The sequence below is a fragment of the Etheostoma cragini genome, chromosome 18, assembly GCF_013103735.1.
Source record: "Etheostoma cragini isolate CJK2018 chromosome 18, CSU_Ecrag_1.0, whole genome shotgun sequence".
Taxonomy (NCBI): Eukaryota; Metazoa; Chordata; class Actinopteri; order Perciformes; family Percidae; genus Etheostoma; species Etheostoma cragini.
This window is the reverse complement of record NC_048424.1, coordinates 3087780-3112137: the sequence shown is the minus strand read 5'-3', so window position 1 is coordinate 3112137 and position 24358 is coordinate 3087780. Positions and strand designations below refer to the sequence as shown.

The 24358-nt window shown below is 40.5% G+C and overlaps 1 protein-coding gene and 1 long non-coding RNA gene across 6 annotated transcripts in view; one reads left to right on the top strand and one right to left on the bottom strand.

The window, feature by feature from the left end:
* col12a1b (collagen, type XII, alpha 1b) overlaps nucleotides 1–24358 on the top strand; it is a 133351-nt gene that overhangs the window by 92602 nt on the left and 16391 nt on the right. For all 5 annotated transcript variants that reach the window (XM_034899320.1, XM_034899316.1, XM_034899319.1 and 2 more), the window contains 14 exons: nucleotides 554–683; nucleotides 3304–3423; nucleotides 4139–4285; nucleotides 4479–4595; nucleotides 8229–8381; nucleotides 9271–9345; nucleotides 10258–10397; nucleotides 11286–11409; nucleotides 11701–11844; nucleotides 12624–12788; nucleotides 13217–13255; nucleotides 13412–13550; nucleotides 15783–15925; nucleotides 17902–18011. In XM_034899320.1, coding sequence (XP_034755211.1) covers nucleotides 554–683; nucleotides 3304–3423; nucleotides 4139–4285; nucleotides 4479–4595; nucleotides 8229–8381; nucleotides 9271–9345; nucleotides 10258–10397; nucleotides 11286–11409; nucleotides 11701–11844; nucleotides 12624–12788; nucleotides 13217–13255; nucleotides 13412–13550; nucleotides 15783–15925; nucleotides 17902–18011 — 1746 coding nt within the window. The remainder of the gene's footprint in view (nucleotides 1–553; nucleotides 684–3303; nucleotides 3424–4138; nucleotides 4286–4478; nucleotides 4596–8228; nucleotides 8382–9270; nucleotides 9346–10257; nucleotides 10398–11285; nucleotides 11410–11700; nucleotides 11845–12623; nucleotides 12789–13216; nucleotides 13256–13411; nucleotides 13551–15782; nucleotides 15926–17901; nucleotides 18012–24358) is intronic.
* Nucleotides 345–23864, bottom strand: LOC117961071. The gene is made up of 3 exons (XR_004660311.1): nucleotides 23854–23864; nucleotides 23327–23330; nucleotides 345–427 (listed from the first exon to the last, which is right to left on the bottom strand). It is a non-coding gene; the product is annotated as an uncharacterized LOC117961071 (long non-coding RNA).

The window sequence follows — 24358 nt, the reverse complement described above, 5'->3', positions numbered from 1 at the left end:
AGGACAGATGTGTGTGAGTCAATATCTTGACCTGACTTTATTTTCTGACATTTAGTTTTTTTTGTGGTTAAAATCTAAAAGCCCTCTATTTGCCATTTGACCAAGAAACACCAAAAGAAATACTTAAATGAATTGTCTTTGAAGAAAATCAAATTAACAAAAACAAATTGCAAAAGAGATGTGATGCAGATGTCAGTGGACAATAAGACAACAAAGGTAACACATGCAGGCCTGTCCACGAGGTCTAAGGGCTCTTCTCATGTCTCTATGGCTGAATCTCATCACCCTTACTTGATAGCTCCTTGACTTCTCGGTCCTCGGCTTAACCAGAAGTTGTTCTGTCTCTCCTCGGTGGGAGGGACTACGATGGGAGGAAGGGAGGCAAGTGGAGGCTTTGAGGAGGCAATTTAAGTGCTATGGGACGTACCTTTACCTGCATCACAACATGCTTTAAGAAACGACCTCCCTGTTACTCAGGATTCTCTGGATTTAAAAACACTCATTGTTGCTTCACTGTTTGAAACCTCTGACTCTTTGGTGTCTTGATCCTCAGACTGTGGTTCCAGGGAACAGAAACAATGCCATGCTGCAGAATCTCTTCCCTGACACCCCATACAACATCACTGTGGAGGCCATCTATGCCGAAGGTCCCGGGGGGTCCCTTAATGGAAATGGTCGTACAGGTGAGGCAGCCAGATTAGTGGCACAGATTCAGGATTTTCAGAAATGACAAAAGAAGCTCTGCTCCCAGTGTATGCAAATGGTCATGTGATGCGTTGTCAGACGTGTTAATTTGAAAATTAAGTAGTGTAGATGTAATCTGAGACCCAGCACATAATCACTGTTGTTTAGTGCTTAAAATATGAGAAAAAAGGCTGTGTAGACACTTTTGTTGACAAACTTTTTGTTTTGTTTGCAAGAGAAGAAAGACTCTTATGTAGACAAGCCTTAACTAGTTTTGCAGTGGCTGATTTAAATGAACAGCAGGTTTTTCAACACGTCTGCAGTCTTTGGTCTTTAACAAGCTCCTGGAGAAGGTGATAATGTGTTGAAAGTTACAGATTCCAACCTTACAGTAACACAACAAAGGCTCCATACTGTGTACTATTGTTGGGGAGCATAAAAGGTTTAACTAGCTTCCAGTCAAACAGAAAAAATCACCAATTTAGTTGGACTTTTACTGTTGTGGCCTCCATCAATTTTAAGTGACCTAAAGTCACTGCAAAACAAAAAGTCACAAGGTATTGAAAGAAACATCTTGATCTGCTCCTGCAGCAAATCCACTTCTCCACCATCAATCTGTAGCACTGCTAATAGATCACAAACAGACTACTTCCAGTGGAGCTCTGGAGCTATGAGGAGGTGATTGGGCATCTCAGAAGTAGAGTTTTTAAGTTTAGTGATACACAGAGCATGTGAGCAAGCGGGAGGATTTTAAATAGAACGCAAAGTTTTTAAATCTTGGAGCATTGCCTAATCTTCCCACTCCCGCATCACTCACACCACAAGTTTGTAGCCTGCAAGAGCCCGTCTGTGTATTACTGCAGCAGAGAACAGGCAGATGATCGCCGCCCACCCTCCCTCTCCTGGTAGAGCTCGGGGCTTGAAGGTTCATCTGATAAATACAACTCAGTTTTTATTCTTTTTGTGGAGAGAGAGATGAGTGACACTGAGCGAAGCAGTAGGGAGCAGCTTTGATTATCTTTATTGTGACTGTTATTGCCAGTGTGCATCACACCCCCAACCGGCACCGTCAGACACCGTCTACCAAGAGCCAGGGTCTGTCTGTGGTTTCACCCTAAAAGGGAGTTTTTTCTATGCCACTATCGCACTAAATGCTTGCTCTTGGAGGAATTATTGGAATTTTTGGGGCTTTGTAAATTATAGAGTGTGGTCTAGACCTACTCTATCTGTATAGTGTCTCGAGATAACTTTTGTTATGATTTGATACTATAAATAACATGAAATTGAATTTAATTTGATCTGTGGAATGTAGGAAACAAACCGCTTTCAAACTTTTAAGAGGAAAGAATTTCATCCTAAAAGTGTCTGAGACAAACTCCTGTCAGACACCAAACACGACGAGGACCACAAAAGCGTCACGTTAAATAGTTTAATAAAGGGTTGGGGGTATGGGAGTTTCAGAGGTACCGGGAAATCCAAAAATCAGCATATGTGTAGATCCCCAGTAGAGAGCAGGAGCTGGATGATCCGAGAAGTCCGGAGCAGGAGAACACGGAAGCAATTGAGTCAAAAGGCTTTTCCCAAAACAGGCAGGTAACCGGTACTGGTAGCAGACGATCTGACAACGGAGGACTGAAAAACAAGGCATTATATACAGGACATGATGAGTGGTGAATGCAGTGCAGCTGGTAGGTAACGAGGGTGAGGCAGAGCAGAGCAGAAACAGGTGGAAGTCATCAAACTCCAATCAGCGTGTTACCAGGCAGAGAGAGGGCTCATGACAACTCCTCTCCAGTCTGCTTTTCAAATTTTTTCTATAAAATTGAAAGTAGTTAGAAGTTAGTCCTCTCAGTTTGTATTGCTGCGTTCACAGTCTGCTGCAGGAATTCAACCTGCGAACGTTGTGTCAAGGCTCTCTCTCTCTGATCCGCCTGCTGCTGATGCAACAGTTAAGTTAAACACACCGACAGCTCACAGCTCTACGGGCCACCGGTGCTGCAGACATACATTAGTCAACAGTGCCAACAAGTGTTAGTGCGAGGGGATCCGACCACTGGGATCTCACATGAGCCAAACTGTGGGAGCAGTAGCATTAGCACAATAAACAATACAGAATGGAAGAAAGTGTGCCAGGCACTTTCAGGTGTCGCTCCAAGTCAGAACTCAAAGGCTCAAAGACCCAAATATAAACACATGTATTAAATGTAAGGGATTTTATTAACAGAGGGACATGAATCAGCAGTGATTCAATACAGATCTCTAGTCTTTGATATTTTGGTAATATTGATGAGTTCCAGACAATTACTTTTTATATAATATAACTCCTGTTTTCTGAAATTAAGTTATATTGTGAATAAAACAAGCAATTTACATTCAAAATGTAAGATATTTCATTGAAATCCTATGAAAAAAAACAAGTGACAATACATCAACAGGCAACTGATTTTTAACACTTGTACTGTTTGCAAGATCATTTTTTTTTATTTCTGACAGGTAGAACTCATAAAACATCTCAAGATTAATTTGACTTCCATGTAACTCACATAATGTGGAAACTGAGATGCACACGTGTTGTTTCCTCAGCCTGCGTGTTTCACACGTGTCTCTTCTTTGTCGCAGTTGGCCTGTTGAGTCCCAGGAACCTCCGTGTCTCAGATGAGTGGTACACCAGATTCAGGGTGGCCTGGGACCCAGTGGCGGCTCCGGTACAGGGATACAAACTCATCTACACTCCTGCAGGTGAGACTATATGTCACATCCACACAGTCTACACACACATCTCACTGCTCTCGGCTGTTTAAAGATTAGGATGAAGGTGGATTGAGGATTGAGGATTGAGGCAAGGGGTTCCACCCTTTTTGTCTGTTTACCTTTTCAAGCAAAGCATATGTTGGTTGTGTATGTTGATGAACTATTAGCAGATTGTTTAATTGTAATATGTTAGCATCCTGCTAATGCACATTAACACCTTATTATATGCATTTAAGTTGTTGTTACCTTTTTGATTTATTATCTTGTTTTTGTGTTGCTATCTTGTTTCTACCTTCTTATCTTGCTTTTATCTTGTTCACTATTATCACTCCCGTTCTCCCGTTCATCAGAGGTTTGAAATTTCTTTTTGAGTTGAAGATGGATCTGTTGACAAGCAAGCTCAGTAGCTCTCAGGATGTACTCCATACTTTTCTCTTCTGTGTTGGCTCAATGTCTAAGCTTAAAGACCGCATGCTACTCAGGAAAATGCTAAGAAATAGACCATAAAGTGTGATTGTTTCACTCAGATTGTGAAAAATTTGTTCTTGAACGGGTTGATGTTGAACTTGGCTTCTTTCCCAAACTGCAAAATGCTTCCCAGCTAGTTGTGATTGTTCTGCAGTTCAGTGACGGTAATTATTCATGATTCAGTCTTGCACAGTCTAATCCCTCCTTATAATTATTTAATTTGTTGTCTTTCCAGGCACAGACCAGACCATTGATTTCTTTGTGGGTGATGTGACCTCATACACTCTGCACAACCTGCTACCTGGAACCACCTACGATCTTAAAGTGGTGGCTCAGTACACCAGCGGCATGAGTGCCCCGCTCCCAGGACAGGGAACAACACGTACGTACAGTAACTGTGTGGCGAAAAAGATCCTTCTATTGATAAATGTTTCTCCTGTAACTTTAACAGAAAATAGTTACGTTTTATGTATTTACATACATTACATAACAGCGTTCCAGGTATTTTGTTACTACACAAGCCCGCCTTTTGGATACGTTTGATTGGTTGAATTGTGAATTTCTATCCTCTGCAGTCTACCTGAACGTGACCAACATTGAAACTTTCAATGTCGACCACGACAAGTTCTGCATCAAATGGACTGCTCACAGAGCAGCCACGTCGTACCGCATCAAACTCAACCCTGCCGACCGTAAGTGTCCTCCATTTACACTACATCCCATACACAATGTTGTTTTAGGACCATTTGTTAATGCCTTCTTACTGCCACAACCAAACAATTTGGCTCAACCTTGTGACCAGCAACAATAAAAAGCCAGAGGATTCGTTTTTAAGTTAAATTGTTTCTTGCCAAACTTGCTACTTACTTTTACCATTCAGATTGGTTTTCTGTTGCTTTTTTTCTTTCTTTTCTTTTGAGGTCTGGTAGTACAATTTTTGCTGCTTTTTTTTCTAAGTTTACACGCTGTTTTGATAGTTTAGGGGAGATACTTCTGTAGTTTTTGGATTTTTTTCACAGTTCCAGCCATTGATTTCCATTGATTTCTATATTATCATTTAACAGACTCTTTACAGCGGGCAAATCATTACTTTTGAGAAATTTTAACCAACAAATGTTTTTTTGCATTTTTATTTCTTAAAGACTTTTAAGGAGGATTAAAAGATCATCAAAATTGTGGCTGATTCATTTCTATTTAACGGTGCTTTTCTTCCACTTACAATAAGTTACAGGAGAGAAAACCTGCATAGCCACAACAGATTTTGTTCTCATTAACAGATCTCACAAATAATTTCATACTAAACGAGATAAAACAACGCGTTGCTATGACCCTACTGATACCACTACCTGCTACAGCTGCTTTAGATTCATGTGTGCACCTGATGGCGATTGTATGGTCCACTTTAACACTCAGATCCTGATCGGAGGTGACTTGTTTTAGGTGATGCATGCAGAAATGTGTGCAATAAGACTCCCAGCAGATGTTTTGAGGGCACATCTCCAGATGATGTCACCCCTGTGGCTGTGGTTGCTATAGTAGTTGCGTACAGATCCTTCACAGCATTCAGCTATGTTGACTGTTGGGATGGCATCTAGACTTTTCCTCTCGGCGACTGTTTATCTTTTGACCTCCTCCTTGTGATTATTACTCGAAGCAGAATGCAGAAAGTTCTGGCGGAGATTGAAAGCGTCCGACCACCAAGCTTTAATTGTGTTTCTGTCTGCTAAGATTACATCCTTTTCAATAACTAGAGGGTCTTTGAATTCATCTGGTATGTATTCGCACATGGACACGGGTTAGCAGTTAAAGAGAAAGGAAAACCTGAGGAGGGAGCATCCATATTTAAATATCTATATGGTAGTCATTAGCTATTTAGGCTGCTATGACGGGTTGCCAGAACAAATATGGGCCTGCTAGCGTGAGACAGATGATAGCTGTAACCACTACCAGAAGATCAGAAATCCTCTGCCTGAGAATCCGTCCCAGTGAGAGGCAGCACACGGTGCTTTTAGGTCATTAAATCAGTCAACTGTTTCTTCTCAAGTGGAAACGCAAACAATGGTTCAGAGTTGGTCGTGAGAAGCAGAAAAACTGTGCGGCTACGGGTCTTTTCCGCTCATATTTTCTTCAAATTTCAAAAGTATGGAAGCCCCTTTCCACCAGTAAGAGAGGAGGATAGGATAAAAAAGTCTTGTGATTGAACAAAAAAGATCCTTTAAGTCATTGTGAGAAACTTTAAAAAATACACATTATATAATAAGATATCTCAAAATAATGAGTTAATATTTGAAAATCATAATTTTGTCTCTAAAATGATGAGGTATATCTAAACTTAATAGGTATTATCTCAAAATAATGACTCAGTATTTGAAAATAATGAGTTAGTGTCTGACATTAATGACTTAGTATTTCAAAATATTGACTCAAATATCTTAAAAATAAGTTTTGCATTATTTTGAGATTAAAAGACACTAACTTATTATTTCCAGTTTCACAAAATGATTAACAGGATCTTTTTTTTATCATGTTGGCGGAAATGGGCTTCCATAAAAAAAGCCTTCAAAACTAGTTAGAAGAAGAAGATGTGGCTGCCAGCTTAAAAGAATTCAAATATCCAGCTGAAATATTTCAGTGATTATATTTTGTCCACATCACTCTTGAACAAATCTGCTTGTGTAGGCTATCTTGATAAATGAGGGCCACTGTTTTGGAGTAGATCTGAGCGAGAGGCATGTGTGTTTTCCCAGAACAATTTATATTAGGCGACTTCAATCAAAACTTGTTGATATAACTGAGCTCATTCTGAAAATATTACATCACCGGAGACGCTGGATTCTGCCATTTGACAGAGAACGAGGAAATCCTTCTAACTTAAGAGTTGTTGTGTCACGCCCAAAACACTGAAAAGCAGCAATCATCAACCATGGCAGCTGCCTCTGCAATAAACATGATTTGTTTGCTTGTGTTTTCTAGAACGTGCAGTGTAAATAGGAAACCTTATTATCAATAAATCACTGCCCAGACGTACACACATGTAAACATTTCAGTGGAAAGGTCAAGGACCACAGAAACAGAAAAATGCTGTAAAATAAAAAAACATTTTGTCAGCCTGAAGTTGCCAACATTATATTCCAGCGGGCCAGTTATTCTTAAAAACCAGAAGTGTAAGCACCTGGGGAAGTAATCTTTGAGTCATAATAATACATAATAATGTAATTATCATTAATGCTATCACATCCCAGGAGATACATACAATGAATAATTATTGGAGTAGTTTTCAGCACTTAAATTAATCTTTCATGATGATTCAGATCTGAAAAATGGTATAAAACCCACTGGGTGTGGTTTACAAGGCTGGAACTGCGATTTTTCAGCCATCCAGTACGAACTCTGGAGCTTTTCTGCCTCGCAGTGTCCTGCCCTCTGTTACTTAGTGGCTACAGTTACCGTACAGACAGACAAACTTTCCTTTGAGTGTCTTCAATGTGATCGATGAGTTCCATGAAAATGTTTTAATAATCAAAAAAATATCCACTAATGTGTTACATGTTTTAATACACATTCTGCCACTTGATGTAAGATAAGAATATACTGGCGCTGCAGTAATTAAACAGACGGGGGGGGGGGGGGGGGGGGGGGGGGGGGGGGGCATGTCTGTTTATCCCATGGATGTATAAAACTTGGATACAGTGTTTGACAGAGTTGCTCAGTGGTGCTTGAAGATGATTGGCAGTGCTTCAGCACTGTGCAACCCATAGATCAGACGCACTAGAAACTCCCGCCGGCCGAGCCGGCTACTTCCAAGCTAAGCGCTCCACTAACTTGAATGGGAATGGAATAATTTAATCGTGCAGTTTTTCTCGCCTTTCCCAATGTTATCGTACCTAATGGTCTAACATATTCTGATAGTGGAACAAGTCAAACGCTCAGAAAGACATATCCACTGATTTACAGACGTCTCTTCAAATTGGCGTTAAGTCCGAGCGCCCTTCGGGGGGCCTGTTTTATCCCACCAAAATTATTAACATTGCTTGTTCAAAGACGGTTTCTGACTCTGGCAAGACTTACCACTTTCAAAGTTTAAGATAACAGTTTAACGAAAGACCTGAGAGTGAAGGGTCTTTCCAATTAACCGTCTTTCACTTCCTTGACAAGAGGGTTGTGAAAACACTTGACAAATCTCCATTTGTGAGGGGTGATGCAAAATATTTATTAAGCATTGAGTGCAATTTAATTCAGAATGTTCCAGTTATTCTGACTTTGATATATGTATAAGATCTGACCCTGATGATTGGTGGAACACAAATCTTCCCTTTCTCCTGCAGCCTCCAGTAGAGGACAACATGAGATCACCATTCCCGCCGGTCTGCCTCAGTACTGCTTTGATGGACTCTCTCCTGATGCTCTATACCACGCCACGGTCTTCGTTCAGACCCCAAACCTGGAGGGTCCAGGAGTCAGCACTAAAGAGAGAACATGTAAGTTTTGCATTTGGATGTAACTCTTCAGAATGGAGGTTTTTGATCTTTTCTACAGACCTTTCTCAAGGAACCTTTAAAAGAAATGTTTGTAGCTAAACACACGTCTGCTGAATTGAAGGATAAGCTACAGTATGCAAATCTGAAATTTGACATAACTTGCTGGTGCTGTGTTTTCTGCCATCACACTCATTAGACCTACTTGATCAATTACTTCACTTAAAACTCAATGAGTGAAGTGAATGTAGTTTAAACAGCTTCTGAAATAACTACACATGTCTATGTTTTAACATAAAAATGCAAACCCAAATTGCAGAGTTTTTTTTTACTTGGACACTGGACATATTTGAGATCAGAATCAGAAAATAAAAGTAAAATGTATTACCAAGTATGTAAGACTTTGAAATGGGCCTCGGTGGTTGGTGTGTACATAAAGAAACATATTAAACATTAATATGAAATTAACGTTACATACACAAACAAATATAAGTAAAATAGCTGTTTAACAAAAAAAAAAGAAGCAGAATTGTTTAGTGCGGATATTATAAAACACATGTGATGGTTAAACGTTTTCAGATGCTGCCAGACTGCAGTGACATGGTTGTGTAGCCTTCACATCAGCAACAGAAAAAAGCACAAAGACAAGCCCGTGGAATGCTCATCGCCTTAAATTTGTAAACAAAAAACACGTATGTAGTGACGAGCTCCACGTCCGGTCAGAATGTGAACTGTAAAGTGTCTGAGATTCAAACACTCTGTGTTATCCAAACACTTGATTCACATCATGTTACTTCAGCGATCCAAAACAATGACTTCACCGTGTTTACTGTTCTGTATTTATTACAAATATGTTGATGGCAGTTTGTAACGTGTTTTGTTTTTCTCACAGTGGTGAAGCCGACTCCAGTTCCAACGCTCCCACCAGCCCCAACAGCTCCACCCACCATCCCCCCAGGATGGGCAGGTTAGTGTCCAAAGGCAGCCAGACTCTTTTGTGTGGGTAAACACAGATCTACAGGTAATGCCGCCATTCATCTGCATGAGGGGGAATGCAGAGCTGTGGAATCTGCAGACTTTCCCTTACAGTCTGCAGATTTCCAACCACCTCTCTGTGCTGCCTTACATGATAGTCAGCTTTGGTTGACAAGGTATTTCCAAACACTGAACTAAAGACATTTTTAGGAAACCCAAATGTTCCAGTTTTAACATTTTGGCTAAAGTGATGATACTTTTCAGTGTTGATTATTCTGTTAATCATTTTCCGGATCAATATATAAGTTGTTTGGTCTATAAAATGTCAGAAAATTGTGCTTTGTGCACAGCTCAAAAGATATTGAGTTTACTGTCACAGGGAACAGAAGACACTAACAAATATTCACACATAACAAGATGGAATCAAAGAATATTGACTTTTTCATAACAAATGACTCAAAGCGATTTATTGATTATCAAAATAGTTGATGATTAATTTAACAGTTTGCAACTAATCAGCTTTGCAGCTCTTATGAAAATAACCATTAGTCGCTTTTCTAATTCACTGTTGATGATATATCAAATTTCAATTGACTCTTTACAGATCAGATTTTGTAAAAGGTTTGCAGCTGTTTGTAAAAGACAGTTAAACATCTTCCTAGGACTCTGTGATGCTGTGCCACATTCAGAAACAGCAGGTCCGACATAGCCGCTCTCCCATAAACCTCTTTGTGTACAACCCTGGTAATTTGGCCTGGGCGATGCCTTGAGCGCCGACTCCTTCTGTAACTGACTCATTCCAGTGTGTGATGCCATATTCTCTGCTGGTGATTGTGATGGTGCCCTTCAGCCTGGCCGGCTTCTACTTCTAAAGCTCCACGTTGACTTGTTTTTCTTGCCTCAGTTTGCAGAGGTGCCAAAGCAGATGTGGTGTTCCTCATCGACGGCTCCTGGAGTATCGGAGAGGAAAGCTTCACCAAAGTCGTGCACTTTGTCTCCGGCATGGTGGCTGCCTTCGATGTCATCGGACCCTCAGGAATGCAGGTTGGTATTCATTCAACACAAGGACAGGGTTGCTCTCTGACAAACAATACAATATACAAAAGTTTTGTTTTGATTTTCACAATTAAAGCATACAGAAATAAAGATCAGTGGATGTGTACAGGAGAGGGAAGGGAAGCCATGTGGGCTCACACACATATAAAAAAGATTAACAAAAGAGAGTTGAATAAGGGGAAAACAAAAGTTATTCAAAGGTTAATTAAAGGTTTTTCAACTGAGTCCCGCAGCCATGTGATGACTAGATGAGTAGATGACTATATATTTTTAAACTGTTCCGGACAGAGTGACTTGTATGTTGATACCAAGACGTGCAAGTTAAATGGAAGTCCTTTTATAGCAAAACATGAATTCATAGTGTTTCTGACAGACACAAAGTTGTTCAAAAATACTTCCATAAAACTCTTCTGTCCATCTGGCTAAAGAAACATTGCTACATATAATATTGTTGCTAAGTAAGAAATATTTTTCACCTGTTTCCCCAAGTTGTAACTCTGTTCACTAATCCAGAAAAGATCATAGCTGGAAGGTTTTTGATTTTTATGCCATGAAGCAATTTAAAAAGCTTATCAGATATATTTATCAAAATTGTTTTAGTTCTCCAGTATATGACACAGCAGTGACACTTGCGTAAAATCAAACTTAACTTCACATGATTGTCTTTTTCTTGCATTATACAACCATGTTCTTGTAATTGAACTGATAGTAAAGAAGAGTAGCCATTTGTATGTTTTACTTCAAATCAAGGCACTAACATTAGAAGTTGTCATATGCTTTATTTTATGGTAAAACTGTTATTCGGGGCTCTTGTATATATCTCCCTGTACTGTACCTGATTTCCTACTAATATCAGTGATGTGACTTTCCAAACAGGTGTCATTTGTGCAGTACAGCGACGAAGCAAAGACAGAGTTCAGGCTGAACGCTTATCAAGACAAAGGTGTCGCCATGGCTGCACTTAAACTCATCCCTTACCGAGGAGGAAACACCAAGACAGGTTGGATCACAGACACCCAATCCGTCAGTCACAAAGGCAGACAGGCAGACAGGCAGACAGTCAGACAGTCAGACAGTCAGACAGTCAGACAGTCAGACAGTCAGACAGTCAGATAGTCAGATAGTCAGACAGTCTAACAAACAGTGAGAAAGACAGAAAGACAGACAGTCAGACAGTCAGACAGTCAGATAGTCAGATAGTCAGACAGTCTAACAAACAGTGAGAAAGACAGAAAGATAGACACACAGACAGACAAACGTTTCCCTGATACAGTTTTCTTATGTTGAGCAGGAGCGGCGCTGAAACACACCTACGAGAAGGCCTTTTCGGTTGAAAATGGAATGAGGAGAAACGTTCCCAAAGTGGTCGTAGCAATCACTGACGGACGCTCTCAGGATGAGGTGAAGAAGAACGCTGCCAAGCTGCAGCACGCAGGTAACGGCTTACAAGGACGGGAGTTGTTATAGGAAACCAAAAACTAAAACTAAAAAACGTTTTTTATTAAATTGAATCTACGGTATATAAAAACTAAAACCTTCAAGAAAAACTAAACTGAAACTATATTATGAGCTTAAAAACGACTAAAGATGAAATACAAAAAAATGCAGATGTTTTAGTTTCTTAGCTATAATATTTCACTACTGAAAAACGGGACACCCCAAATTCCAGTCGAGTCTTGTGACAATGAACCACAGAAAATGAAAAAACTTAATAAATAAAAAACTTACTTTTTCTGAAAAACTGAAACTAAACTAAAACTAGACACACTTTGGAAACCAACCAAAACTAGACTAAAAGCAAATCGAAGTCCAAATTCATAGAAAATGTACAAAAACTTTTGGAGTATTCAGTTATCGTCTAATTTCTACCAGCTTCTTATGACTGTAGTACTGTATTTCCCATGACCACTTTGGTCAGTGCAATGTGAACTTTTAACATCTACTGATCCCGTTTCAACTATTTGTTGAACAGTAAATTCTGTTAACACACTGAAGAGAAACAGCTTGTACCAATCTGAATACCACATTACTGAAAAAACTCTGGTTCAGATGTGTGTGTTTAGTTTCCCTTTTTCCGCTTTGGCATAATTTCACAGAATTAGGTGCAACTGGAGGCAGAAACATCGAAGCAGTAAACTAATATATTACCTCTCAACACGCCAACCAATCTGTTATAAATGATATTCTGAGTGTATTTCTATGTGCTGTCTTCAGGTTACAGTGTTTTTGCCATCGGTGTTGCTGATGTGGACTTTGTGGAGCTGCAGGAGATCGGCAGCAAACCCAGCGACAGACACGTCTTTGTTGTAGACGACTTTGACGCTTTCGACACCATCAAAGAAAACCTGATTAACTTCATTTGTGAGACCGCCTCATCATGTGAGTTAGCTCCATATCTAGTGCAACAATTTATCCTGTTTACAGCCTGTTTAACCCTCATGATGTCTCGGGTCAAATTAGACCTCAGAAAAATGGGTTTCTGTTTAACCCTTGTGTTCCCGTCAACAATGCAACGTTTAGTTTTTCAAGGGTCAAAATCTAAAAAGTAACCTTTTTGCCAATGTTTTTGTCACTTTTTTCTGTGCTTTTTGACGTTTTATTCCAACGTTTTTGAAGTTTTTTTTTGAGATTTTGTCACATTTTTCAACATTCTTTTATCAAAACACCCAAATTCAATGAAAATAGTGAACTGATCATTTGTTTTACTTGTGAAGAATGTCACTTTTTTAGACAATAAGAGGGTCTGGGTGCTTTTCAGTGTTAACAGTTGCTAAATTTGTAATTTTTTTTTCTTTCTTGTTCCACAGCGTGTCCCCTGATTTTCCTGAATGGATTTACTTCACCTGGTAAGTGCAAATACTGAAGAATTTTTAAGGAAAAGAATCATCACTTACCAAACACCAAAATCACTCTTGTCCTTTACAATTTGTCTGGAATTCTTTAGACAGATGTCCATGAGATGTCTCATTTAAATACAAAGCTCTTGATCTGCTGTGTTTCAGGCTTCCGGATGCTCGAGGCGTTCAACCTGACAGAGAAGACCTACGGTTACGTTAAAGGGGTCTCCATGGAGCCGGGCTCCTTCAACAGCTACACAGCATACCGACTCCACAAAAACGCCTTCCTGACTCAGCCCACAACGTGAGTCTCACATGATATAACTTTTGTTTTGTCTGAAGTTTGGTTGACCAACCTCATTTCTTTGTGGAGGGTTGTCTGATCGATGCTTTTCCAGCACCGACCTGCTTTGGCTTTTAGATTTGAGACTAAAGTATGTCCAGGGCATCTTAAAGTTACTCTGGGGCCTGAGATTACATCTCAGCTAATCCAAGAACTGCTGGTAGTAGTTGCATTTATTAAACACATCTGAATGTGTTTATATTTTACTTGTCATGCAATCGTTTTCTTGTACTTTACATAGGCTACAGGAAAGCTCTGCATGGAGCCTCCACACAACAATAAATCATGCTTAAGATTTTTTCTCGGTAACTTTCTCTTCTCATAGAGAAAAAAAATATATATTTTCAGCTGTACTGGGTAATAAAAAGAACAACTCTGACATAGTTGTGTTAATAAACCCAATTCTCATCTGAGCTGCTGATGATTAATGCTTAAAAAGCGGGGCATCCCTGTGTCTCTTAAAGTAAACATTTACGAGTTTGGTTAAAGCCGTCTTTACAGCTCAGATTGGAAAAGAACGTAGGGAGGAGGATGTTTTCAAATGCAGTTTCAATGGTAATTATCAGTTCAGAGGTGATATCAGAAGTGATTTCAACATATTGACTTAGGGAAACATACATTGAACATTTTACCTAGGGAATTGCTGAGATTATCAAACACTTTGAAAGGTCTCCTAAATGTGTCATATTAACAACATATTACACTGAGGAACATAGAAAACTCAACATAATTTTTTTTATCTGATTTAAATTGGTGAGATGTTCAAATTTATGTTGGCCAGTACAGAGGAAGATGCTGATTTATCTTAGCACAGAAAACCTACACGTAATTTTTATGCAGCGTTTAAGAAAGATACACTTTATGAGATATCGTATGTAGGATGTTAGTGGAAAGTGGCTAGCTTGGAAATGAGTAACATGGACAGTCAGCTGTGTTAGCACTCTAACAAATATTACTTAGTACGACTAGTGTGCCTTGTTTCAGTCCCTCCCCTCGTGTAATAACTCAACCGATAAGGTTGGAAGATGCCATTTGAATGAGTCACTCATTCTTTTTTGTCTACCATTTTTTTGTTTGAGATGCATGAGAATCACACGCTGCCCCGCTGTGTTTGGACAGTTTGAGCTAATTCTCTTTACAAACTGGGTCAAATGATTTACGACGCTCTGTGAGGTCAAGCAGCACCGACACACCGCAGCAGATCACTCCCTCTCTCTTTCTTTCTTTCTCTCTCTCTCTCTCTCTCTCTCTCTCTCTCTCTCTCTCTCTCTCTCTCTCTCTCTCTCTCTCTCTCTCTCTCTCTCTCTCTCTCTCTCTCTCTCTCTCTCTCTCTCTCTCTCTCTCTCTCTCTCTGAAGCCTTCGTCAGGCCACTGAGTGCAAACCCAACCGCAAAACGACAGTGAATGCTGGCCAACCGCCACCCAACACAGGCGTCCTGTATCTTGAACATTGCATGCAACACCAAAGGGGTGGAAAACAGCTTGAGTGATGACTGTTTACCAAGTGTGACTTCCCAAAATGTGTAGTGACATCAGAGGGGCACATGAGAAACATCCTGCTCTGATATATATGCCAGTAATGGAAACATTATTTTAGTCCCTTTACTCATGTAGAAGTAGCAACACTCATTGCAAAAGAATTTACACGTTCCCTATATATGCATCTGCTTTTCGTTATTTTTTTTCTGCGGGTTTTTCGCCTTTTTTCCTCTTCTCTCTAATGTTTCTGGATTCATATTCTTGCTGCATTAATGTGTTTGTTGCATTTCCCTGCTGTTCATTTTATGTTATGAGAGTACAATCATAAAACTTCATGAAAATGTTTTATTGAATTACGGTAACGTTACTTTACTCAGGGTTGAAAATTCACACTGATTTTACATTATATGGCTATGAAGTTGGCATTATATTTCATGGTGGTATTAAAAAGATCTTCAAGTCCAAAATGTAACTTCTTGGGGCCAACCTGTAACATCATAGAGGCCTTTGTCGGCTAAAACGTTGAGTGTGCCTTATTTGTACTATTAAGTATTTTTCGGGAGCATTCAGTTGTTGTGCGGACTTCACTCGCCATTTTTGAACATTGTTTTTTTTGTCCTTCACCAGCAACTACATGGATGTGCACAACATCATCTTTTATTTTTTACTTCGGTATCCTTAACATGTCATCTCTCTGTGTCTTTTCCTAAACAGAGATGTCCACCCGGACGGTCTTCCCCACGCCTACACCATCATCCTGATGCTCCGCCTCCTGCCCAACACACCCACCGAGGCCTTCGACATCTGGCAGGTGTCTAACAAAGATCACAAGCCAGAGACCGGCGTCACCATCGACCGTAAATATCATTCTCTATTCTTATTCAGCGATGTGTTTGTGTCTGTGTGCGTGTGTGTGTAATAGGTGCTGGCATGGAAATGTGTGATGTGTGGATGCTGAGCAGCTGTGTCTCATTGTGTCTGTTCATGAAAAGAGTTGAGTGGGGTGTAATGAGCCGGCTGTGGCCCCCCGGCTGCTTCGGTCTCAGTTGATAACCGAGCCGACTCCTTTTTTTTAACAACAAGAAACTTGTGTCTTGGTAAAGACTCGGTTTTAGTCTGTCAGCAGGAATTTCTGCTGGGCTTCAATGGAAATCCTCCAAAGACGATTGTTCTGGTTCTTGTGTAACACAACTTGGTCGACACCCGAGGTTCAGATACTAGTCCAGAGGGGGAAACAATCTGGATTATTAAAGGAATAGTTTGACATTTAGGGAATTATGCATATTTGCTTCCTGGCAGAGACTTAGATGACAATGCCAATGGTAACTGTTTCCTGCTGTTTCCTGACTTTGTGCTAAGTAGAGATGTAACAGTATGTAAATATAACCACATGGTTATAGTGACCAAAATGATCACGGTTTTTGGTCGTATCGCGGTCTTTTTTTAAAGTATGTTCAATGCCTTTGGCAGCAACTTTTCTCCTGCACGTTCTGCAGACAGGATAACTATCTTCAATCAACTGTCCTTCGGCATTCTTGTAAAAACCAAAACATGCCCATACTTCAGACTTTTAGATGACGCAGTGCCTCCGCGGCAACTTCAGGAGACACGGATGAAGCTGGGAAGGATTAAACACAAGGTTTCCACACCGTGGTAATGCACCATGATAATCATGAGATTTTAAATTGGAATGGTAATTATTTTGGCAACATTTTCATCGTTGTTTACCGTTACACCGGTAATCGTCACATCCCTAATCTCCTGCCTTCCGTTTCATATGAAATGACAGATGTGAGATTGGCATCATACATCTTCATCTAACTTTACATCAAGAATTTTCCAGAGTGTCAAAACAATTACTCTAAAGCTGAGAACTAGTGCTGAGCGGATTTTAAACCACATTTTAAATCATCAACTTGATATTCAGAGCATTTAACGGTGTCCCACTACTATGTAATACTCTTCACTCGAGTAAAAGTTTTTAACGGGACACACTAAGGAGAACTTTTTGGCCTGAGGAAGTAGCTGTAGGATGTCTTCTGGAGGAGCTTTGAGAAAATAACACTGATGATAACACTGAGTTGTCTTCAAGGGTTTTCTATCTCTGGTTTGAAGAGACAGATAGGAAAGGTTGGGGAGAGAAGGGATGACATGCAGCAAAGGGCCCTGAACCTAACGTGAACCCTGGCCGCCCGGTAAGGACTGAATGGTGAATGTACTCTACCCAGTGAGTGACCAGGGAACCAGGGTGGAAGATGCTATTCCATAATGCTAATTTGCGTTATGGAATGTGTAGGAACTGGTGTTTTTGGAGCTTGATTCATACAAGTGACTAAAAATTAGAATATCTCTGCTTCCACAGTTTTGACTATTCTTTTTACAATCTGTCTCTTGCAAGTCCCTTGACTTAATTGAAGTAACAAAATAGGAATCACATCATTTTAGTGCTGAGCTGGATCCTGCAAGAGTGTGTGCAGATTTATCTAGTATGTAAATATGTTTCTGATTGGTCAGAGGCTTAAAACGCAGGACAACTGATTCCCAAACCCTAAAAGTAGGACTATGCCTTAGTAACAGTGCTTCCTCTTCATTTACCTTATGGCCTGATGTGTATATTTATATACTGTGTATCTAAATATTTTTTGCACAACTACCTTCAAACCTCAGATAAAAGCCGTCTGTACTTTCCAGAGCCTGTTTGCAGAATAACCTGCATAGTGTTTTTGTTAATAAGTAAAAAACAAACTTTACTCTCGTAGTCAAGGGTGTTGACCTCAGTGTTCATACAAGAAGGATGAGTGTGTAACATGTCTGTCCCTGTCTCTCTGGTCAGCCTCCAGCCAGACGGTGTCCTTCTACAACAAAGACACGCGTGGGGAGATCCAGAGGGTCACCTTCAACAACGATCAAGTAAAGACGATGTTCCACGGCAGCTTCCACAAGGTAAAAACCAGCAGAGTGTTGAGGCCACTTACTAAAGATGCATGTGGTTCATCTATGCTGGATTATATCCCACAGATTATGAGACAATATGGGCTGAATTGACAAACCTGCTGCATCAAATAGAAACCCTTCATCGTGCAGAAAGCAGTTTGTTTGGGTATATTGGGTTTCAATCGTATTTAAGTCAAACTGAACGATACAGAAAGTCAAATGTGTCGGTTGAATTGATTAAATTAGATATCCTTTAGTATGAGGTATGACCGCAGCGTGACACAGCAGTGGAATAGCTCTGTTTTTGTTCTCGCTGGACGTCCTGGGGTCATACAGATCCTGCGGATGCCTGAAATTCCAAATGTGTCGTCTATTACAGGAAGAGCCTCTCAGGTGCAACTACAGACGTGTTCCTAAGAGTTATGTCGGCTCAGACATACAGATGGTCCCCTGCAGGCTGCAAACTGCAGGGTTCACGTGAAGCTTAGGCGCCACAAAATGAGACTGCCGTCCGCAGCTTCTGGAAGTTATAAAGTCAGTAGGACTCATCACAGAAACTTTAAAAGTTAAGAGTTTAAAAATGGGTTTGGTTTGGAGGACTTGTTGATTTGTACATAAAGACGGGGAGTCACCATATTTTAGAAGGTTTAAGTTGTCGAAAAGATGAAAGTGTTTTATGACGCCTGCCTTTTTTGTTGAGGAATGTCTCATTTAACTCTCTTTTTCAGCAGCGTGATTTTAATACACTGTCCAACACAGAGCCTTTGGCTTGATGGTGATGATGGAAGAGAGATTCTGCAGCGACGCTTTAAGGACAGTTTCCTATCAGAGAAAATGTGTTATACAGTCGGTGTAGTGACGATCAGAGCTGCGGCGCTGATAGCGACACTCATTTACACTCTTGGTGTACTGCTGTGGGGAAGCAGTGTGGACAGCTGTGCAACAATATCACAAAGTTTCACAAGGATTCATAAGCTCCTCTGAGAGGGGGAGAGTGCTAAATAATGTACTGCAGTCCCTGCTGGGAAGCTCGCCTGGAAAATATTGGGTCACCGCTATTGCTATTAAACAATTACATCAGAAGGTTAGGAGCGCCAGCAGGAAGGCGGTGCTTCTCCGCCATCCGTCTCCGCTCTTGGCTTACCAGGGGTTTTGGAGGGTAGACCCTCGGCCTGGCCTCTGGTATCCCACCACAAGGGAGTTCTTGCTGCTCTGAGGTTGGGTTTTACCTCCCAGCATGCCTCAGCACACTGCAACTGCTGGGCAGTCAGTGTGAGCAAGAAGTCTGTCTCTTATTGGACAGTTTTTCATGTCTGTGATTTAAATATTAGCTGCTCTACTCTGGCGACAGCTGCTCCTCTGGGCAGGTTTAGCCATGATTCATTTTTGACGCAGAAGGTATTTATCTCATGCAATCTCTTTCTGCCCTCAGGCAGGAAAAATGAAAGCTCGAGTGGATGGTAAAAAGGGCTTTTGAGAAAATATTTGAGTTTTTGCATGCAGCTCAAAATTAAAAAAGGCATTTTCAGAAGGGGAGCTTCTGGATAAACTCATGGACATGTTTTTTTCAGTCGTGATGACATTCTAAGGATCTTCAGAGAGAAAGCAATGCCGGATTGATCCCTGAGGGGGAAATACGTCCTTTACCTGCCCTCATCCCTCCCTCCTTCCACAGAGAGGTCAGAGTGGGCCATAAACCTGGTAGCTGTCTGGAGATCAGTGCCAAGCTCAAGGACATTGCTGCAGGGAGGACATGTGTACGTCATGAAGGCTGAACCTCAGGCGATAATAAAACTGGACTGAAGAATCGTTTTGTAAACTTAAAGATTTAAAAGCCTATCAGGCAGCGGGACTGGAGAACGTTCGCTGCTGACTTGGATATTTTGAACTTGCTTTCAGCGCGTTGCAGAATCGAACATGATTTAGAAAGTCTGCTGAAGCTGGATGTTTGGGTCTGTTGTCAGACACTAACTGAGACATGTACAGTATGGATCAGTGAAATCCTCCCGCAGTTGTGTTTGAGATCTGTTGTGGGTACCTAAAGGGTTTCTCAGGATCTTGTTGGTCCCATGGGACAAGATAAGGATTGAAGTAAAGATCTTCCTTGTGACCTCTGTGTAAACGGTGAATGATCTGCTCCAACTGCAGAGAAATGGATTAACAGTCCGCCAGTGACTTTCAACAGAGACTCAGAGAGCAGCAACAAAAAAAGGAAATAAATATGCTTTGAGTGATGGGGACATCTGCAAGACGTTTGATCCAGAGGGCGATTCAAGGCTCAAAGTTTCAAAACTAAGTAGTGAGAGAGATTCTGATTATTTAGATTATAAGATTTTGAAAGTCTCAAAATTGTACCAGAAACAGGTAAAAAAAAAAATGAGAGGAGAGATTTGGATTTGGGTCAGGCTTAAAAGAGCTTGATCAGGACATCGCTAGTGCCAAGTCGGCAAGAGAGAGAGGGACAGAGAGAGAGAGAATGCTCTTTCACTTCCCCGGTCCAGAGGCCAGAGAGCTTCAGGGCGACTGCAGATAAATCTGTCCTACTGACCCGAGGTTCCATCTGCAGTGTGTATGACCTCACAGGCATTGTGGCCACTTTCATCTTTACTTGTATAAACATCCTCCTATTGCAGCCTGTAACTCAAACACTGATTCCAGACATCAACATCAGTGCTCAAACATTCCTTTTTGAAGTATGGTAGAAGCAGCAAATGGTAGTCACAATAAGACATGGGAAAATAACGTACTGACCTTCTTTTTTTGCGATTACTAAATTTTACTTGCAACATTCCACCGTTTTCTAGTGTAGACATTCAATCTGCCAAACGTTAACATTTTACTCCGCCACCCTAGCTATCTCATGAGCCCACTTTTAAATTGACGGCACCCCTTCATTCTTCCATCCTCTAAAAACAATCTGTCTGGCTATTATTGAACTAGTCTGGACCCAGCTTCTTATGTGCTTATCTGTCCCTCTTATGATTGACCCGCCTCCCAGAACAAATAATCTTGGGCTGAATGGGTCCCTGCAATCCGACATAGGTTGGCTTGAAAACTGAACAAAGTTCTGTATTGAGCACCGCCTTTATTTTGGCGGGTCGAATGCCAGTAATGCCAGCTAACATCAAGAGGCCAATCCATCAGTTTGTGTTTTACAGGAACAGTGTATCAGAGTTTCTTGTAAATCTCAGAGGATTTTCCAGCCTGACAAGAATAAAGATGTGAGTGAAAGCTGTAGACCTGATGACATTTAAATATTAACAGTTTCAGTACGACCATATCATTGCTGTTATTGAATAATCATATCCTTTAAACTCCCTCAGACAAGTACAGCAGCAAAGATTAATCAATTAGTTGATTAGTTGTCAACTATTAAATCAATCGCCAACTATTTTGTTAATCGATTAACTGTTTTCAGTCCTCTTTTTTAGAAAAAAGGCAAATTCCAGCTTGTTAAATGTGAATATGTTCTGATTTCTTCTCTCCTCTGTGACAGTAAACTGAACATCTTTGAGTTTTGGACAAGACAAGACTTTTAAGGACGTCATCTTGGGCTTTAGGAAACACTGATTGCCTTTTCTTTTTTCTTTTTTTTACAGATTTCTTAAATTTAATAGACCAAACAACCAATTCATTCATCAAGAAAATAATCAACAGATTGTTCAACACTGAAAATAATTGTTAGTTGCAGCCATACAGACAAGTGTTAGGTGTAGGAACGTGTGTGTGTGTGTGTGTGTGTGTATGTATGTATGTTTTAGCTGCTTCATTGAGCTCTTTTGCTCTCTTCTTCAGTCGTCTTTGTTGTGAAGGCATCCTTACATAACATTACATTAACCAATTGGGACATGTATCATGACATCTTATAAAAAAGTAAGGCGACTTTTTTACTAATGTCATGTCTGATTGTTGGTTGAAAACTCAGGTTACATATTGACTGTAAACAAAGTGTAACCTAGAGAGACCCCTCTCTTTTCTACAGAACGCACACCCATGTAATGGACGTTACGTAGCTACGTTAGCTACGTCAGCCTGCTGCTGCAACATACGTTATGCCATTAGCTTTGGATGATAATGTAGCATTTTTACCTTAATATAAGGCTATGCTGCGCAGTGTGATGCACACGTTTCAAGCTGAAGCTGCACTTTATTCAAAGTTCATGTGGATTTTTTGATTACTATTCACTCAGCATTTGTCCTAATCTGCTTTACAAACTCACGTGAAGGCAGAAAGGCTTGCGCGGCTCCTCGTGTGAGAATAGAAACAAAGTCACGTGACTGGGGGCGGAGGGCATTGTTTGCATATTGATGCAGCCACAACAGCAAAAAAGAAACAAAGAAAAGTGAATTTAGGCAATAATAGACAAGCTATTGTTGCCTAAATTCACTTTTCTTTGTTTCTTTTTTTTGTGCACGTCCCTGATAAGGTGTTAAAGTTTTGAGAGCAACACACTGAAACTTCCTCAGTATCTTGTGACTTTTTGAAAGCTGCTAAGCATCAGAAAAAATGTCTGAAAAAGTGTAAGCGAAAACGATGCTGTGCTTCTCTCCTGGACTGCTCAGTGTGTCTGCCCCCTGTGGTCTGTTAAACATGACTCTGCATTTCTGCGGATGCTGACTGACCACAAGTAGCGAGCCGCGGCTGCTGGCGGGTTGGCAAAGCAATGTTTTTCCCTTCTTACAGCTGGACTCGTTCTGACTGGGTTTGAGGAATAGTTGTTGTAAAGGCTTACCGCAAAATGACATCATGAGGAGATGGAGAGGGAGATAGTCAGGAGAATTGTATTGTGGTATTGTGTGTGTGGGGAGGGTGCAGTGGATGTGTCACGTGCCTTTGGTGTGGAAGACATGGGTTCACTGATACGTCAACCAATGTGTCCCTGAGCAAGACACTTACCCCCTAGTTGTTCCAGAGGGGTGTGACCTCTGACACATATATAACAATATAACACTGCTGCCTCACTTACTTTACAATTAAAAGGTGAAGTTCTGTATGATCCCTTTATTTGCCTTCCAATGAGATGAGAAGGACGGAATTTTGGGAGATTTAGCTTCCAAAAATGTCTTGCACTTCTAGTTTTTTATGTGGGAAAGGGAAAAATCTTTGAGATACGGCTAAGCAGAAAAGATCAACAAAGATATAGCTGCTGGTATGAAAGGATGCTTCAGCCCGGCCCCGATACTGACCTTATTAAGTAGATGAGGCGTCATCCAGACACGATGAATCCACAGCAAACTGTTTTCTTTTCCATGTGAAACTCATCAGTTCAGGAAACTTTAGTATAAATACAGTCATAGAACGTTGATATATTTTCTTTCTCGACTCCACTAATCATTGAAGCCATACAATGAAATCGATCGTGTATCCCTCCCCTCCAATCGGACCCACAGGAGCGTTTTCAGTCCTCATATCTATACAACAAAAAGTTAAGACACGCCATTAACGTTTCAAATGATCACAGTTTGGTTACATGTTAACTACTTAGTTAAGTCTAGAAAGAAGTTTGAGGTTTGGGTTAAAATCTTCTGTTACGTTACTTAACTGGATGTAGAACGTGATGTAGTTGTGTTTATTCCTTTTGCCCCGCACTCCTTGGTGAAATTCCTGTGTGTGTTGCGTCACCTATCTCCCAGCTTTGCTCTCGTAAGAGTAATGGTCTGACCTAAAGGGCACCATCCCTATAAACATTAATACGAGTTGTAATTGCTGCTTGAACAAACGACCTATGGGAGTGTTTTTTTAGCAGAGGACATAGTCTGATTCCAAAACCTTAACTAAGAGTATCTGAAAATGCCAAGTTCTGGTTCCACATAAGCGCTTTTCTTCATTTCCACAGTTTTAAATCTGTACTGGCATCTTGTCTAATGTGAGGTAACATGAGGTCAGGGATCGCTGCAGTGTGATTAAACTAAAGACAGTCAGTCTGAAACTCTGAACGCCATAATAAAATTGACAAAGAAACAATATTTAATGTGGATCGCTTATGTCGTTGCATCAATGCCTTTGCGTTGCATCGGTACATCCTTCACCTAAAACAGATTTTTGAAAAATAATAATTGCACAAGAATAACGATACATCTAATTACCTTCACCGAGGCGGTTTTGTTTTCAGTTTGTCTGTCAGCCTGGTTACAAAAGGTTACAAAAGGGTGTAGCATTGACCAAAGAAGGGCCCATTACGTTTTAGAGTGGTTCCAAATGACAGGGCAGATACACAGAGTATTTTTCCCTTTCATTAACAATAGGCAATGGTCTTGTGCCCTCCTAGTTCACAAAAAACCTTCAGCAACTGGGGTAGAAAAAACACTTTGGAAGAGCTCTGTAAGATTTTTGGAAGTTTGCTTTTATTTCATAA